The 14,946-nt window shown below is 49.3% G+C and overlaps 1 protein-coding gene across 4 annotated transcripts in view; it reads right to left on the minus strand.

Annotated features, from left to right (window-relative positions):
• The window catches only part of SULF2 (sulfatase 2), a 131,075-nt gene that overhangs the window by 28,615 nt on the left and 87,514 nt on the right, over nucleotides 1-14,946 (minus strand). For all 4 annotated transcript variants that reach the window (XM_055545233.1, XM_055545230.1, XM_055545231.1 and 1 more), the window contains exons 4-5: nucleotides 13,913-14,064; nucleotides 4,710-4,879 (exon numbers count right to left, since the gene is read on the minus strand). In XM_055545233.1, the coding sequence (XP_055401208.1) occupies nucleotides 4,710-4,879; nucleotides 13,913-14,064 (322 nt within the window). The remainder of the gene's footprint in view (nucleotides 1-4,709; nucleotides 4,880-13,912; nucleotides 14,065-14,946) is intronic.

Genomic DNA, 14,946 nt, shown 5'->3' on the forward strand with positions numbered 1-14,946 from the left:
AATTCTAATTTAACAGCACTGCATTCATTTTTCAGCTGCATTGGGTAGATGGCGAGTGCCAGTTATCATGGCTAATTAAGGTGTGTCACATGGAATTTCCTTTTGAAATAGATTTTTTTTTTTTTAAAGGAAATTGGTTAAAAAATTCGGTTAATAATAGTCCGGCAAAACTGTGAGAATGGCCTGAATGTATACGTTTGGGACAGGCCGTATTCTATGACTTGTCACAATTATTCTTCCTGTGTGGTTAATCTCCCATTTTAAAAAAGAGGAAACGGGGGTCAGAGGAGTTCCGGGACCTGCCCAGTCTCACTGAGTGACTGGTGGAGCCACTGGGCTCCGAGACTTCTACTGTGGGGTCAGCTGTGCTGCTCAATGATAAACGAATAAATACAGGATGATCTGACCTCGGATGAGCGCTGGCTGTGTGCTGGGTGCACAAGGAAGGCTCCATTTATATCATCTCATTTAATATTCAGAACCGCCCTAGGCACTGGGGCTACTTTTATTCACCCTGAGTGAGAAACGGAGACTCGCGGCCCAGTGAGGGGACGACCTTGCCAAAGGTAGAGCTGGGGGCTGAGCTCACGAGTGGGAAACCCCACAAGGCATGGGTGCCCCTCGCAAGGGGTCTGATGATACTGGAAGGCCAGGGGATGCTCAGATCTTAGTCCCCTTCCCTTCCCCAGGCAAAACTGCAAACAGAAGTCAAGCTTCCTCTCCTTGAAGACAAAAACTTTTCAAGAGGGCTATTAAGGGGGGAGGGCTGAGGGGGTCGGGGAGGGGATAAGGGTCCCAAATGTCCTCCCTTCCTCGGGACCTCAGCCCCCTCAACTTCAGAGAACTTTCCGGGGTGGAAGGGAAGACCCTGCAGCTCACGGGAGCCCATAGTTATGGAGATGGTCGCTATGTAGACGGAGTGAGTCACAAGACTCCTTCTGGACTTTGCTTTTCTGGCCGGTCTCCTGCTGCTAAATCTGCCCCGGCTCCTTCGATCCTGAGGAACGAGGCTTGCCCTGCCGGCCGGCTTAGGGCCTGACCAACGTGCAGAACATTCCCAGGGGTGAGCCCACCTCCCGCACCAAGGGGGGCTGCAGGAGCAGCAGAGAGAGACGCCCTCAGGGCTGGTTGGTGGTTTGGGGAAATTGTTCCCATGGCCCCAGGGGCCCGGATTCTGGATGCAGTTCTGAGCAATTATCCCTGAATCTGTTAGATTCTAAGGGGCTGGTGTCTGCCTTGGAGAACAGTGAGGGGTGAGTCTGTCAAGAGTCTGCTTTCTGAAGCCCCTTCTCTGGAGACGGCTTTTGGAGCAGGATCTGGGGTCCTGCTTAGGGCCAGGCTCTCCCTGCTCCCCTGGGACGGGGTCACATTTTCACAGGAACCCAGCCATCTGCTGAACAAAGAGGCGAAGCCCTCACCTCTGAAAGAATCCGAGGAATGTCTGCTTGTCCAGCCTGAAGGACAACATCCCCTCTTCTGCCGCCCCTTCCGGCCCCTCGCTCCATGTCTGGAGGCCTGGCCCCACCCCCACCCCAAGATGCAAGCCTGGGCCTGGCTCCCTTGGGTGATGGAAGGAGAGACCCATGACCCGGTCAGATGCCACACTCCTAGGAAGCTCTGGCTGCGCGCGCGCGCGCGAGTGTGTGTGGTGTGTGTGTAGGTGGGTGTGTGTGTGTGTGTGTGGTGTGTGTGGTGTGTGTGTGTGGGGTGTGTGTGTGTGTGTGGGGTGTGTGTGTGTGTGGTATGTGTGGTGTGTGTGTCTGTGTGCGCGCCTGTCTCTGTACATGCATGTCTGTATGGCGGTGTATTTGCATGTTTGTGTGTCTGCGTTTGCATCTGTGTTTATGTGCGTCTCTGTGTTTGTTTTTGTGTATCTGTGTGTGTGTGTATGCTTAGATCTTTGTATCTGTGTGTTTGGGTGTCTGTTTCTGTGTATATTTGTGTATCTGTGTGTGGTGTGTGTGTAGGTGTGTGTGTGGTGTGTGTGTAGGTGTGTGTGTGTGTGGTGTGTGTGTGTGTGGGGTGTGTGGGGTGTGGGTGTGTGGTGTGTGTGTGTGTGGTGTTTGTGTGTGTGTGTGTTGTGTGTGTCTGTGTGCGCGCCTCTCTGTACGTGCATGTCTGTATGGTGGTGTATTTGCATGTTTGTGTTGTCTACGTTTGCATCTGTGTTTATGTGCGTCTCTGTGTGTTTGTTTTTGTGTATCTGTGTGTGTGTATATGCTTAGATCTTTGTATCTGTGTGTTTGGGTGTCTGTTTCTGTGTATATTTGTGTATCTGTGTGTGTGTGTGCGTCTGCATATGGGCCTGTGTACATGTCTGTGTATCTATTTGTGTGTCTTTGTGTCTGTATCTGTGTGTTCTGTGTATGTGTGTGTGTGTGCGCACTGGTGTATTTGTGTATGTGAATGTGTTAGTCGCTCAGTCGTGTCGGACTCTCTGCAGGTCCGTGGACTATGGCCCACCAGGCTCTTCTGTCCGTGGGATTCTCCAGGTGAGAATACTGCAGTGGGTTGCCATCCCCTCCTCCAGGGGACCTTCCCGCCCAGGGATGGAGCCCGGGTCTCCGGCACTGCAGGCAGATTCTTCACCATCTGAGCCACCAGGGAAGCCCAGTCTGTGTGTACATCTGTGTGTATCTATTTGTATATTTGTGTCTGTATCTGTGTGTGTGTTTGTGTGTGTCTGTGTGCGTCTCTGTGTATGTACGAAGCTGGGGAGGGTGGATGGGGCCCTGGGCAGGTGCAGTGGGACCGCACTGCAACGAGCAGCATTTGCCAGAACCCAAAGCCCAGCAGAGAATGTGACGCAGGCTTGACGGGGTGAGAGTCTGACAGGGGCCTCGTGATGGAAAGATCTGGAACTCCGACCTGAGGGCTCTGGCCCCTCCTCAGCCCCCTGACTGTTGTAATTAAACATCCCAGCTGCAGAACTTTCTGGTTTGGAGGTTTGTTTTGAAAATGATTATACCCCAGAGATAAGAGAGCCTTCCAAACACACTCCTAATAAGGTGCGGGGGGCGCTCTGGGTAAATAATAGCAGGCGGTTGCTCATGTTCAAGTTCTATAATTTTCATTTCAAAGGGAAAATAAATGAGCAGGCGATGTCAAACAATCTCATCACGAAACTCCAAGGCTGCTGAGGGCGGGGCGGGGTGCCAGCACCCCTTTTAGAGGAGACACTGCAGAAGCCAAGCGAACCATCACCCCACTCCACCCCACGGCAGGACTGAGCTGGCCTCACACTCCCTCGGCAGAGGCTGGGGGCAGGAGGCTGGCTCCCAGGCGGGAGGAGCGGGTGGGTGGGGCCACCAGGTCAGCTTTGCAGAGAGGCGGTGCTGCTGTTCTGGGATGTGCTTCGTCCTCACCTGTCCAGCTCTCCTTCCCAAAGACCAGGGGCTCGGCTGACACGCTGCCTCACCCTCCAGGAGCCACTCTGGGTGCTGTCAGAAAGGAATCACAGCGAGTGGGGCGAGGAGGGCGGATGCGTTCTGATAGTAAGGAAACTTAAACACCTGGAATATTCAGGCGGGCTCCAAACTGCCCTGCCCTTGTCGCCCCAATGTCAGAGTGAAGGTTTGCTGAGCATCACGGCTGAGCAGGGGTGGTTTGAGGCAGAGGAATGCAGAAGATTCCAGAAAGATTTTCTAGCCTGCTCAGGAAGGAGGACTGGAGAGGTGGGCAGAGAGACGGCAGACAGGAATGGGGGCCAGATGTGAATCTGAGCTCTGCCATTTACCAGCTGTGTGACCTTAGGGAACTTACCTCACCTCCCTGACAGGCAGCCTCCAAGACAGCCCTCAGTGGCCCCCAATTCTACCGTGAGTAGCCACCTCCCACTGGTCTGTGTGATGAGTAGACTATGGTAGAGATGGTGTGTCCTTTTGAGATCAGGTTATAAAAGACTGCGTTGGCCGTAGGTCAGAGGCAGCCCTGTGCATGAGCCCCAGGCAAGCCTCAGGTGGTGGCACCCCAGCTGACATCTTGATTACATCCTCTGGAGACCCTGAGCCAGAACCAGACAGGTAGCCCCCAGATTCCTGACTCACAGGTACTGTGAGATGCTACACACTGGTGTCCTAAGTGGTTCGATTTCAGGATAACTTGTCATGCAGCAATAGATAACTGATACATCAAGGGTCACTGGGAATATTCAGGGATTCAGTGCAGAAGATCCCCTGGAGAAGGAAATGGCGACCCACTCCAGTATTACTGCCTGGGAAATCCCATGGACAGACAGTCCAGGGGGTCCCAAGAGTCGGACACGACTTAGCAACTAAACCACCACCATAGGGCTTAGAACAGAGTCTGCCGTGGAGTCAATAGCTTATACAGGCTGTAGACATATTAGTAGTCTGATGAAGCTATGGACCGCTTCTCAAAAGAATGCTTAAAAATGTGCAAAATCAAACACACGGGATTGAAAGGAAACCTATGACACAGGTGTACACCCGAAAGGCAGTTCTAGCCACAGATCTAGGTGAGAGGATGTGGGTCCCACGTTAACCACTCTTGACGCCTGCTTTGGGTTGTTATTACTGGATCTGTATTCCAGTTCTCCAGAGATCAGCTGTGTGCTCCTGGGTTCTTTAAACCAGGAGGATTAGAGAGAAGAGGCAGCCTTGTCTCCATCATTACATCATTGTGACTGAGCCTGACCCTCCCGCCTTTGTGCCACCCAGTAGCTCTGGAGGCAGTGCCCTGACACTTACATGTGCTGAGATGCATTAGGGAAGAGGCTTGAGTACTGGGGGGCTGAGTCCTCAGGACCGTGGGGGGCTGCGTGGCTGATGACCATGAGCACAGGCCTGTGCGGGTACATCTTCTTGGACGTGCGGAAGAAGCTCACGCTGTCGTTGGTGATCAGGTCTGTCAGGTAGTCCTGGGGGCCGGGGAGAGGCGGGAGAAGGTGTGAGGAGCCGGGAATCTGTGCTGAACACCGGGGATGCAAAAGTGACCAAAACAGACAATCCTTGCCCTCCTGGAGCTGCTGGTCTGGGGGCAGACATGCAGTGAGTGATGAAGTAAAACAGGGAATACAGACAATAAGTAGGCAAGCAGAACAGGGAATGTCAAACGATAACACCTCACAGTGGAGGAAAAACCCTGAGAAGGGGGTAGGGAGGATGGGAGAGGAATTGCAATTTGTCATTCATTCATGACATATTAAAATAATAACACTACGGAGTGCTTATGGCGTGCCAGGAACTCTTTTGGGTTTACATGTCAGATCAGATCAGTCGCTCAGTTGTGTCCGACTCTTTGCGACCCCATGAATCGCAGCACGCCAGGCCTCCCTGTCCATCACCAACTTCCGGAGTTCACTGAGACTCACGTCCATCAAGTCAGTGATGCCATCCAGCCATCTCATCCTCTGGGTTTACATGTATTAGCTTGTTAATTCTTACGTAGTCCTAGAAAGTAGGTGTGATGATAAGCCCTGTTTTCCAGAACAGGAAAATGAAGGCCCAGAGAAGTTAAGTGAATCGGCCAATGTCACACAGCTGATAAATGTTGCAATCAGGCCTCCTGAGTCTTGGTCCCTAAGCCTGAAGTCTTTTCAAGGCCCTAGGGATTGAAGTGACTTAGCAGCAACAGCAGCAGCAGCAACAGGGATCCCATTGTGGAGGGTGAATATATGCCTGCAATGCTGAAGGGTCTGTCCTGGGGGCAGGAGCAGATGAACATATAACCAAAGAGTTGAGATGGTGATGAGCAGTGACAGAAGGAGGAAATAAGACAAGATGTGACAAAGAGTAATTGGGAGCTGGGGCAATCAGGGAGGGCCTTTCTGAGGAGATGATACTTGAGCCGAGACCTGAGTGGCAAGAAGGAACTGGGCATGGGAAGATCTCCATCATTGGAGTTCACTCTCAGCTGCTTGCTGGAATCCTTAAGGGAGCTTTACTACTGTCCGGGCCCTCTTCTGGTTTAGCTGCTCTGTGGTTCAGCCTGGACACTGGACTTTTAAAAAATCTCCCCAGGGGACTCGAATGTGCAGCCAGGAATGAGAATCACCGATCTGAAAGAAGACCATCCCGGCCTTTCGCGCTCGGTCTCCTCCTGGTCAGCTCTCTGGTCGATGTGCCCTCCGGGCTCGAGTTGGCCTCGGTGGGCCGAGCCGCCAGACGGACCGCTCTCTGACGTTTGCATTTTCTTTTCAGATGAGTCGAGCTGGTTGGTTGAGGTTTGTGTGTGATGAGTGCGTGCTTTTGCCTTTTGTTTCATCGTCACAATATGAATGCGTATTTCTAACATGAAGGTCTTTATTTGTCCCATTGTTGAATGTTGTTTTTGCTGGAAGAGTCGTCCATCATCCGACGTCGGGGTCACAAAAGGGGTTTCTCCTGGCACACCCAAAGAGTGGTGACAGGGACAGGGACAGGGACGGGGAAGATGGCGAGTTATTTCTCGGGGCGGGGGGTCACGCCGCCTGATGTTGGGGACAGCAGATGCAAGGGCTCTGAGGCAGGAACAAGTGTGGCTTGTGTTCAAGGAATAGAAAGAGGATGAACAGTCAGCAGACAAGCAAATCATGCCACAAACACAGGCATGCAGTAGCGGCTCCAGAACAGTGAGAGCCACTTAGATAAGCGGGCAGGAGGGTGGATGAGTGGGAACGTTATGGACAGGAAATGAGGGCTTTAAAAGCTCAGCAAAGAAGTTGAGATTTGTTTAAGTTCTTCCTGAACTTGGTAAATCTTTAGCTGCTGATTTCTTTGGAAGGGAATGAATTCTTAAACATTTACCCTGTGCTTCCTAGGAAGCAGCTCTGTCCAAAATGATAACTTTCAAAAAGGGATATTATTTTACAAGAAAAAAGGTGAAGAAATGGCTACAGTTTCTACCCTTCTACCGTTGTACCCTGTACAAAACGCAAACACACTCCCTGGGCTCCTATGCCTCTAGAGACACACACCTCCAGGGACACCCGTGGACTGTGTCTCTGTGCACAGGACGGACCCTGCACCACGGTGACCAGCAGTAGGGTGGTGACCAATGACCCTGCACTGCTTCCATTCTGTGCAGTGCTGGGCAGACATGAAAAGGGAAGTAGATCTATAGTGACTGAGGTGGAGCAGTGTCCAAGATGTACTCTTAAGGGAAAGAGCAAACTACAGAGTCAAACTTCAGAAAAGTTTATTTATTTATATTTTTTTTGTGGGAGGAGTAGGGAGGAGAGGAGAAACCAAACCCCTACCTTCATATGCTTCTCAGCACTAAGAAAAAAATTCAGAAGGACAGATCCCTAAGTGCTAACTGGGGACCAAGATAAGGGGAGAGAGGGGAGAAAGTCACTCGTTACTTCATGCAATTTCCCTTGAAACATTTTGGGGAGTAAAAAAGGGTCTTATAAAAGGGCCCTGTATGGAGAAGGAAATGGCAACCCACTCCAGTAATCTTGCCTGGGAAATCCCATGGACAGAGGAGCCTGGTGGGCAGAGAGTCAGACACGACTGAGGGAGGGGCAGGCGCTCGCTGGAGGCCCCAGAGCTTTGGATGGTAGAGCCAGCACCGTGGCTGAGGACTCCCGGCTCCCAGGCCTCTCTCACCAGATAGGAGCGTGGAAAACTAGTCTAAAATACGCCTGAGGGCTTTCCTGGCGGCTCAGTGGTAAAGAATCGCCCCCCTGCCAAAGCAGGGGACGCGAGTTCCACCCCTGGTCTGGGAAGACCACACGTGGCAGAGCAGCTGAGCCCATGCATCACAGCCACTGGGCCGGGGCTCTCGAGCCCAGGAGCCGCAGAACAGGTCTGTGGGCACCAGAGCCCATGCTTCGCAACAAGAGGAGCCACCGTGGTGAGAAGCCCACACCCCCCACCCCCCACTGGAGAGCAGCCCTTGCTCGCCACAGCTAGAGAAAAGCCCACGCCCCCCCACTGGACAGCAGCCCCTGCTCGCCGCAGCTAGAGAAAAGCCCATGCAGCATGAAGAGCCTGCACAACCATAAATAAAATCATTAAAAAACAACAAACAAACAAACAAAAATAAAAATAAAAGGGCCCTGTAGAACACTACATAAAAATAATTTTCTTCTATATGATATAAATCGACAAGCTGCTGCTATAGCTGCATTTCAAAAATGGGTCCAATACCAGTCCCTTCAGATGGTGACTTTACACAAACTTGACAAGTGAATAATGCATTTAGCAAGGAGCCTGGTACCGGGGGAACCCACAAGGGACACTGGCTCTTATCGTTATCAGACCTTTGTTCCACTGACCTTCATAGCAACTTTGTGAAGTGGACACCATGCCCATTTTACAGATAGGAAAACCAAGGCCACAAAACTAATAAGCAATTCATTGAGAGTTAGAACCCAGGCCTTTGTGTTGTTTTGTCTGGTCCACCTTTTGTGCCCCGACAAACAAAAATATTACTGGGAGGAACAGATGGTGGTTTACATCAGGTCTTAACAAACCTTTTCTGTAAAAGGCCAGATGATAAATATTTGAGGCTTCATAGGCCAGAAGTCTCAGTTACAACCACTCATTCTGCCCTTACAGCTGCAGCAACAGCAGAAATGAACGGGCATGTCTAGGCGGCAGTAAAACTTTATCCACGCACACTAAAATCTGAATTTCATATAATATTCATGGGTCATGAAAATCGCTGCATTTTTGATTTTTTCCGGCGAAGTCGACATGGAAAAACCATTCTAAGCTCAGGGTTGTAGCAAAGCAGTTGGCAGGCTGGGCTTGACCCAAGAGCTATAGTTTTAAGAATGGATTTTGAAGCCTGATGGCCTGGGTTTGAATCCTGAAAGTGAAAATGTTAGTCACTCAGTCATGTCTGACTCTTTGCGACCCATGGACCACAAGAATCAAATTCTCCAGGCAAGAATACTGGAGTGGGTGGCTATTTCTTTCTTCAGGAGATCTGCCCAACCCAGGGACTGAACTGGGTCTCTGCATTGCAGGCAGATTCTTTATTGTCTAAACCACCAGGGAACATTCCCCTTCGAGCTGTGTGGCCTGGTTCCTTCACCTCTCTGGGCCTCAGTTTCCTCATCTAGTGATTAGGGAAACTAACAGCAAATCGCTCACAGGCTCTGGTGAGAAACGCACAGGTTAATTCATATACAATGATTCCAGCGGTATCTGGTGTGTGATACCCTCTAAAGGAGGGTTAGCCATTATTCCTCAGGAATCAAGCATTTTCCTTGTGAAAATTAAAACAGTACAAAATTTGATAACCTCTCATCTCCACGTCCAATCTTGGCCTCTTTAGTCTCCTACTGAGAAAGAAGTATCTTTCCTGATGTGTTGTTATGTACGTTACAGTTGCTTTATGCATCTTTTTACATGAATCCTATTATCCTGTGTACATTCATTCACCCAACAAACACAGCAGTGGACAAGACTAACACTCCTGCCTTCATGAGCCTTGTATTCAAATAGGAGGACGGTTAACAAATGAATCCGTGATATACACAGGTGTGGCACATCCATGGTGACGGGGGGTGGGGTCGGCGTAGGGAGGTGCCCAGTACACAGGGTGGTCTAGGAAGGTGACATCTGACTAGGGACCCGGAAGAGTCCTGCAACTTGCTTTTCCACCAGTCCTTACATCCTAAGCTTCTCTGACGGCTTTAGACACCAACCCCTCTCATCTTTTTCCAGATGCTTCCATGGCCATTCAGTCATTTCCCGCATTAGTGGGTTTTCTTGGTTGATTTCCTTCAGTGACACATTTGCAGCCAACAACTGGGCTAAGACCCTCTGCATAGGAGGGAGGCTTCTCTGGAACAGAGAGAAAGCGCAAATGATGGGTGCACTCAAGTTCATGGCAACCACCATTTCTACAGAGCCTCCCACTACCTGGACCCTCCCCTGGCCCCCACCTGGTCACTCCTGCCTCCCTCCCGCTGCCTGTTCTGCACTCTCCTGCCCTCTTCGGCTTGCTTTATGCATCATTCTTTAATCATCAACGCTGCATCTCTCTTTCCACTCTGCTACGAGGACCCCTTTTGGTGGCATCTGCCCACCTTTGGGATCAGTGATTAGGGCAGAGTCCTCAGAGGGCCTTCTGAGGGGCACTTGGGAAGGACTGCTGATTTCTTCCTTCCCTGGGCCTCCGCTGGGGCCCCCGGGGTTAGCCTTGGCCACGATGCTCCAACCACCCAGAGTCACGGGTCCATGCTTCCCAGCTCTGCCGTGGCTGGAAACTCCGCACTCGCTCCTGTTCCCTCCTGGTGCTCCTGCTGCCCACTGCTACCCTTGGGAGCCAAACCCTGGACCTGAGCCAGCTCTGACCCCCGAGGGGCCCCCCGTCCCTCTCTGTTTCCAGGCCTCCGGTAACTGGGGTCCCAGGAATTCTCCCACCTTTGTCAGGGGGGGCTCCTCTCATTCTCAGGCTGAGATGCGTGGATGGCAGGAGACGGGTGAGAAAGCACCACTGCGCACCCCATTCTCAGCGCCAAGGGGGTGGGGTCTCCTGGGTAACTTCATTATCGGGCTGTGCTGAGGCCAGGGGCGGACATGGCGAGGAATGTTAACAAAGAGGGAGTGGACTTTTCTGGGTATTTGAAGAATCTGCCTGCACTGAGGCTGGGAGGAGAGAAAAGGTGTGTTCAGCCCTGTGAGACTATGCTTTGTATTTCCAAGGAGTCCAGCAGACTGTCTAAACACCCCCAGCCAGGACTTTAGAATGAATCTGCTCTGGGGAGGTCATGGAGACAGGCCTACTACGTGCAGAGTGAGACATGGGGTCAGGGAGCGGCACTGCCCAGGTGATGCCATGTGTGGATTCTGCCACTCAGGGCCTGATCAGGCTTACACCCGTGGGCGGTGATTACCTGTCGAAGCTGGGAGGGCTCCCCAAATGTGCTGGTATTTCCAGAAGGGAAATGGGATAGAGTGTATTTTGGCTGCTGAGATGGCAGGAATATTTGCTAGTCACCGGATGATTTTTTTTTAAATGATAAGTTTGGATGAACCATCAGTATTAGTCTCTCCTCCTCCCTGTCATCATCACCACCATCATCATCATTTAAGCCAGAGGTCAGGAAACTACAGCCCACTGGCCAAGTCAGGCCTCTTGCCTGTTCTTTTAAATAAAGTTTTATTGAACCACAGCCAGGTTTATCTGTTTACATATCATCTACGGCTGCTTTCGGACTGCAAGGGTGGACTTGAGCAGTTGCAATGGAAACTATAGCTTGTAAAGTCTAAACTATTTAGTATTTGGCCCTTTGCAGAGGAAGTTTTGTGTCTTGATCTGAACTAATATATTCTGAGCGTTTACTATGTGCAGTGGGCTCCTCTATCACTCTACACGTATTATTAACTCCTGTGAGCTTCAAAAGCCTTTGTGAAAAAAATTACAATGAAATACCACTACATCTCTGACTGGAACAGTGTATGAGGGAGCCTCCTGGGGGCTGGCACTGCTCTATAATTTGACCTCGGTGGTACTTACACAGACGCAAACATATGTGAAAATTTCCTGAGCCATCCACCTAGGATCCATGTACCTTACCTGATTGCGGTTCAACAAACCAGAACTAGAAAAAGTATGGCCTAGGGAATGACCTAGGGGTTTCTCTGGTGGCTCAGATGGGAAAGAATCTGCCTGCAACGCAGGAGACCCAGGCTTAATCCCTGGGTTGGGAAGATCCCCTGGAGAAGGAAATGGCAACCCACTCCAGTATTCTTGCCAGGAGAATCCCATGGACAGAGGAGCCTGGCAGGCTACAGTCCATGGGGTTGCAAAGAGTCAGACACGACTGAGCGCCTCACACACATACATCTGGGGAAGGAGTAGGTTAAGGTACCGAATACTATACAACAAGAATGGAGGAGCTACACTCACAAGTAAGAACATGGGTAGATTTCAACAAAGTATTAAGCAAAAGAAGCTGGATACAGAATTAACCTACAGTGCTGGAAGTCTGAGTGACAGAAGTAGGAGAGGCGGTTGCTGGAAGGAGCTACACGAGGGGACCTTCTGGGGCTGGTGGCAACATCGCTTCTTGACCTACGTGAATGCTGGTTACATGCATCCGTTCAGTTCGTGAAAAGTCACTACACTGTATGTTCTCTATGCACGCTTTCTATAACAAATTTCTGCCTTGGCAAAATGTTGTAAAATAATGCTCTCATATCACCTGGTGCATGTTAGAATGGTGAGCATCGGAAAAACAAAAGAAGACAAGTGTCGGTGGGGATGTGGAGGAAAGGGAAGCTCTGTGGACCACTGGTGGAATGTAAATTGATGTAGCCACTACAGACAACAGCAAGGAGGTTCCTCAAAAAATTTAAAATAGAACTACTCTATGATCTGGGGATTCCACTTCGGGGTATTTATCCAAAGGAAATGAAAACCGGATCTCGAAGGGATATCTGCACTATCAGGCTTATTGCAGTATCAGTCCCAGCAGCCTGGGTATGCAAACAACCCGAGTGTCCTCAGTGATGAATGGATAGAGATGTGCTGTGTGTACACACACACACACACACAAATATTATTCCATCACGAGAAAGAAGGAAATCCTGGCTATTTGCAACAACATGGAAATTATGCTAAGTGACTTACGTCAAACAGAGAAAGACAAATATTGTGTGATACCATGCAATATACATGGAATCCGAAAGAGGGGAACTCATAAAAACAGAAAGTAGAATGGGTTCTCCCAGGGGCTGAGGGATGGGAGAACTGGGGAGGTGCTGTTTAAGGGTCCAAACTTACAGCTAGTAAATGAGGAAGTTCTGGAGATCTCATGCATAGCATAGGGATTAGAGGTAACAGTACTGTATTATAATGAATTTGAGCAAAATCTGGGAGATAGTGGAGGACAGAGGAGCCTGGTGTGCTACAGTCCATGGGTCACAAAGAGTCGGACACGACTTAGCAACCTAACAACAACGGTATTATAAATATTAGACTTGCCAAGAGACTAGGTCTTAATGATTTCCCCCCAAAAAGGAAAAGATAATTCTGCAACATGATAAAGGTTTAGCTAACATGACTGCACACACTGCATTATATATATGCACTGAACCAACATGTTGTCCATGTTAAATTCACACAGTGTTATATGTCAAATATATTTCAATTGAAAAAACCCAACACCCTTATATTGCCATTTGCAACAACACAGATGGACCTAGTATTATACTTAGTGAAGTAAGTCAGAGGAAGACAAATATTAATATTATATGATACTATTTTATGTGGAATCTAAAAAATAATACAAATGAATCTACATAGAAGACAGAAAAAGACCCACAGACATAGAAAGCAAACCTATAGTTATCAAAGGGGAAAGCATTGGTGGGGAAGGATAAATTAGGAGTATGGGATTAACAAACACTTCACATAAAATAGGTAAGCAACAGAAATTTACTGTATACCACAGGGAATTATAGTCAATACTTTGAAATGACTTATAATGAAAAATAATCTGGAAAACATGTAACTGCATCACTTTGCTGCATCATTGAAACTAACACAATATTGCAATATTGTAAATCAACTATCCCTGTTGTTGTTCAGTCGCTAAATTGTGTCCAACTCTTTGCAACCCCCTGGACTGTAGCCCACCAGGCTCCTCTGTCCATGGGATTTCCCAGACAAGAATACTGGAGTGGGTTGCCATTTCCTTCTCCAGGGGATCTTTCCAATCCAGGGATTGAAGCTGCATCTCTTGCTTGGCAGGTGGGTTCTTTTGCCACTGAGCCATCTGGGAAGCCTTAAATCAACTATACTTTGATTAAAAAAAAAAGAAAAATAAAACAGTACTCTTAGAAACAGAGACTATTATTTGAGAAATGAAGAAACTTAAGCAGAGGGTGTCAGCAGGCTGTCAGTCTCACAGGTAAGTGTCACGATCCCAGCCCAGGTAGTTGGGCTCCCGTGTCCCGATCCCCAGGGCTGAGCCCCACCGCCACCCCAGCCAGGAAGGGGGACTTACCTTGGAGTAGTCAAAGCCGTGTTTCTCCTTTACTCCATTCCGACACAGTGTGTAGTTATAAAAGCGGGAGTTTTTGAGGAGGCCGACCCATTCCTTCCAGCCTGGCGGCACGTAGGAGCCGTTGTATTCATTAAGGTACTTCCCGAAGAAAGCTGGAGGGGAGAGGCACCAGGAAGCCACGTGAGGTTGCAGAGCGCAAAAGCCTTCTCTTGCCATCACTCAATAGAAGTTTCCAAACCACGCCAGGCCAGGACGTGGAGACAGCATTGCCCCCTGAACCACGGAGCCCCTCGGCCAGCAAATGCAGTCTGTGACCCCCTTCTCAAATGTTTTCACACGCAGAAAATAAAACACATAGGATTGCAGAGAAATCAATTGTTTTGGAAACTCAGTTATCAAAGTATTAGGAGAGTTTGCCATAGAGTAATGGGTCCTTAAAAAAATAATGAAGATGCTAAATGCAAGGCACTTGTAAAAAGTGATCATTTCAAAGTAGTGATGAGTGAGAATAGTTTTGTAAAAAATATTTTATTTGGCTGCACTGGGTCTTAGCTGTAGCACGTGGAATCTTCAGTTGCAGCACATGAGATCTAGTTCCCCGACCAGGGATTGAACTGTGTGGAGTCTTAGCCACTGGACCACCAGGGAGTCCTGAGGGAAAATCTTTTATTTTGCAATATCTACAGCAACTGCAATGGAATCCTGAAATATCGGTGATTTCTACAGATGACAAATTATAGATTCTGCTGACATGCCACAGTTAGAGGCCTACATTCCTAACTGAAGCGAATGTCAAGTGTCAGTTGTAGGTCAGTGAAAACAAGAGTCTAGCTTTTTACCACTCAGGTTTATGGATCTCCTTGGATTCTATCTACGACTCAGTGACTAGAAGAGCTAACATTTAAAAAAAATGGACCAAGGCCAGTCATTGGTGGGGGCGTGGAGCATCTGGAGCTCACACACGCTGCCAGCGGATGTGCAGACCGATCCCGGCATGGAAAGAAAACTGTTTGCTAGTATCTGTTAAACTTGAT

This window comes from Bubalus kerabau, chromosome 13 (assembly GCF_029407905.1).
Source record: "Bubalus kerabau isolate K-KA32 ecotype Philippines breed swamp buffalo chromosome 13, PCC_UOA_SB_1v2, whole genome shotgun sequence".
Lineage (NCBI taxonomy): Eukaryota > Metazoa > Chordata > Mammalia > Artiodactyla > Bovidae > Bubalus > Bubalus kerabau.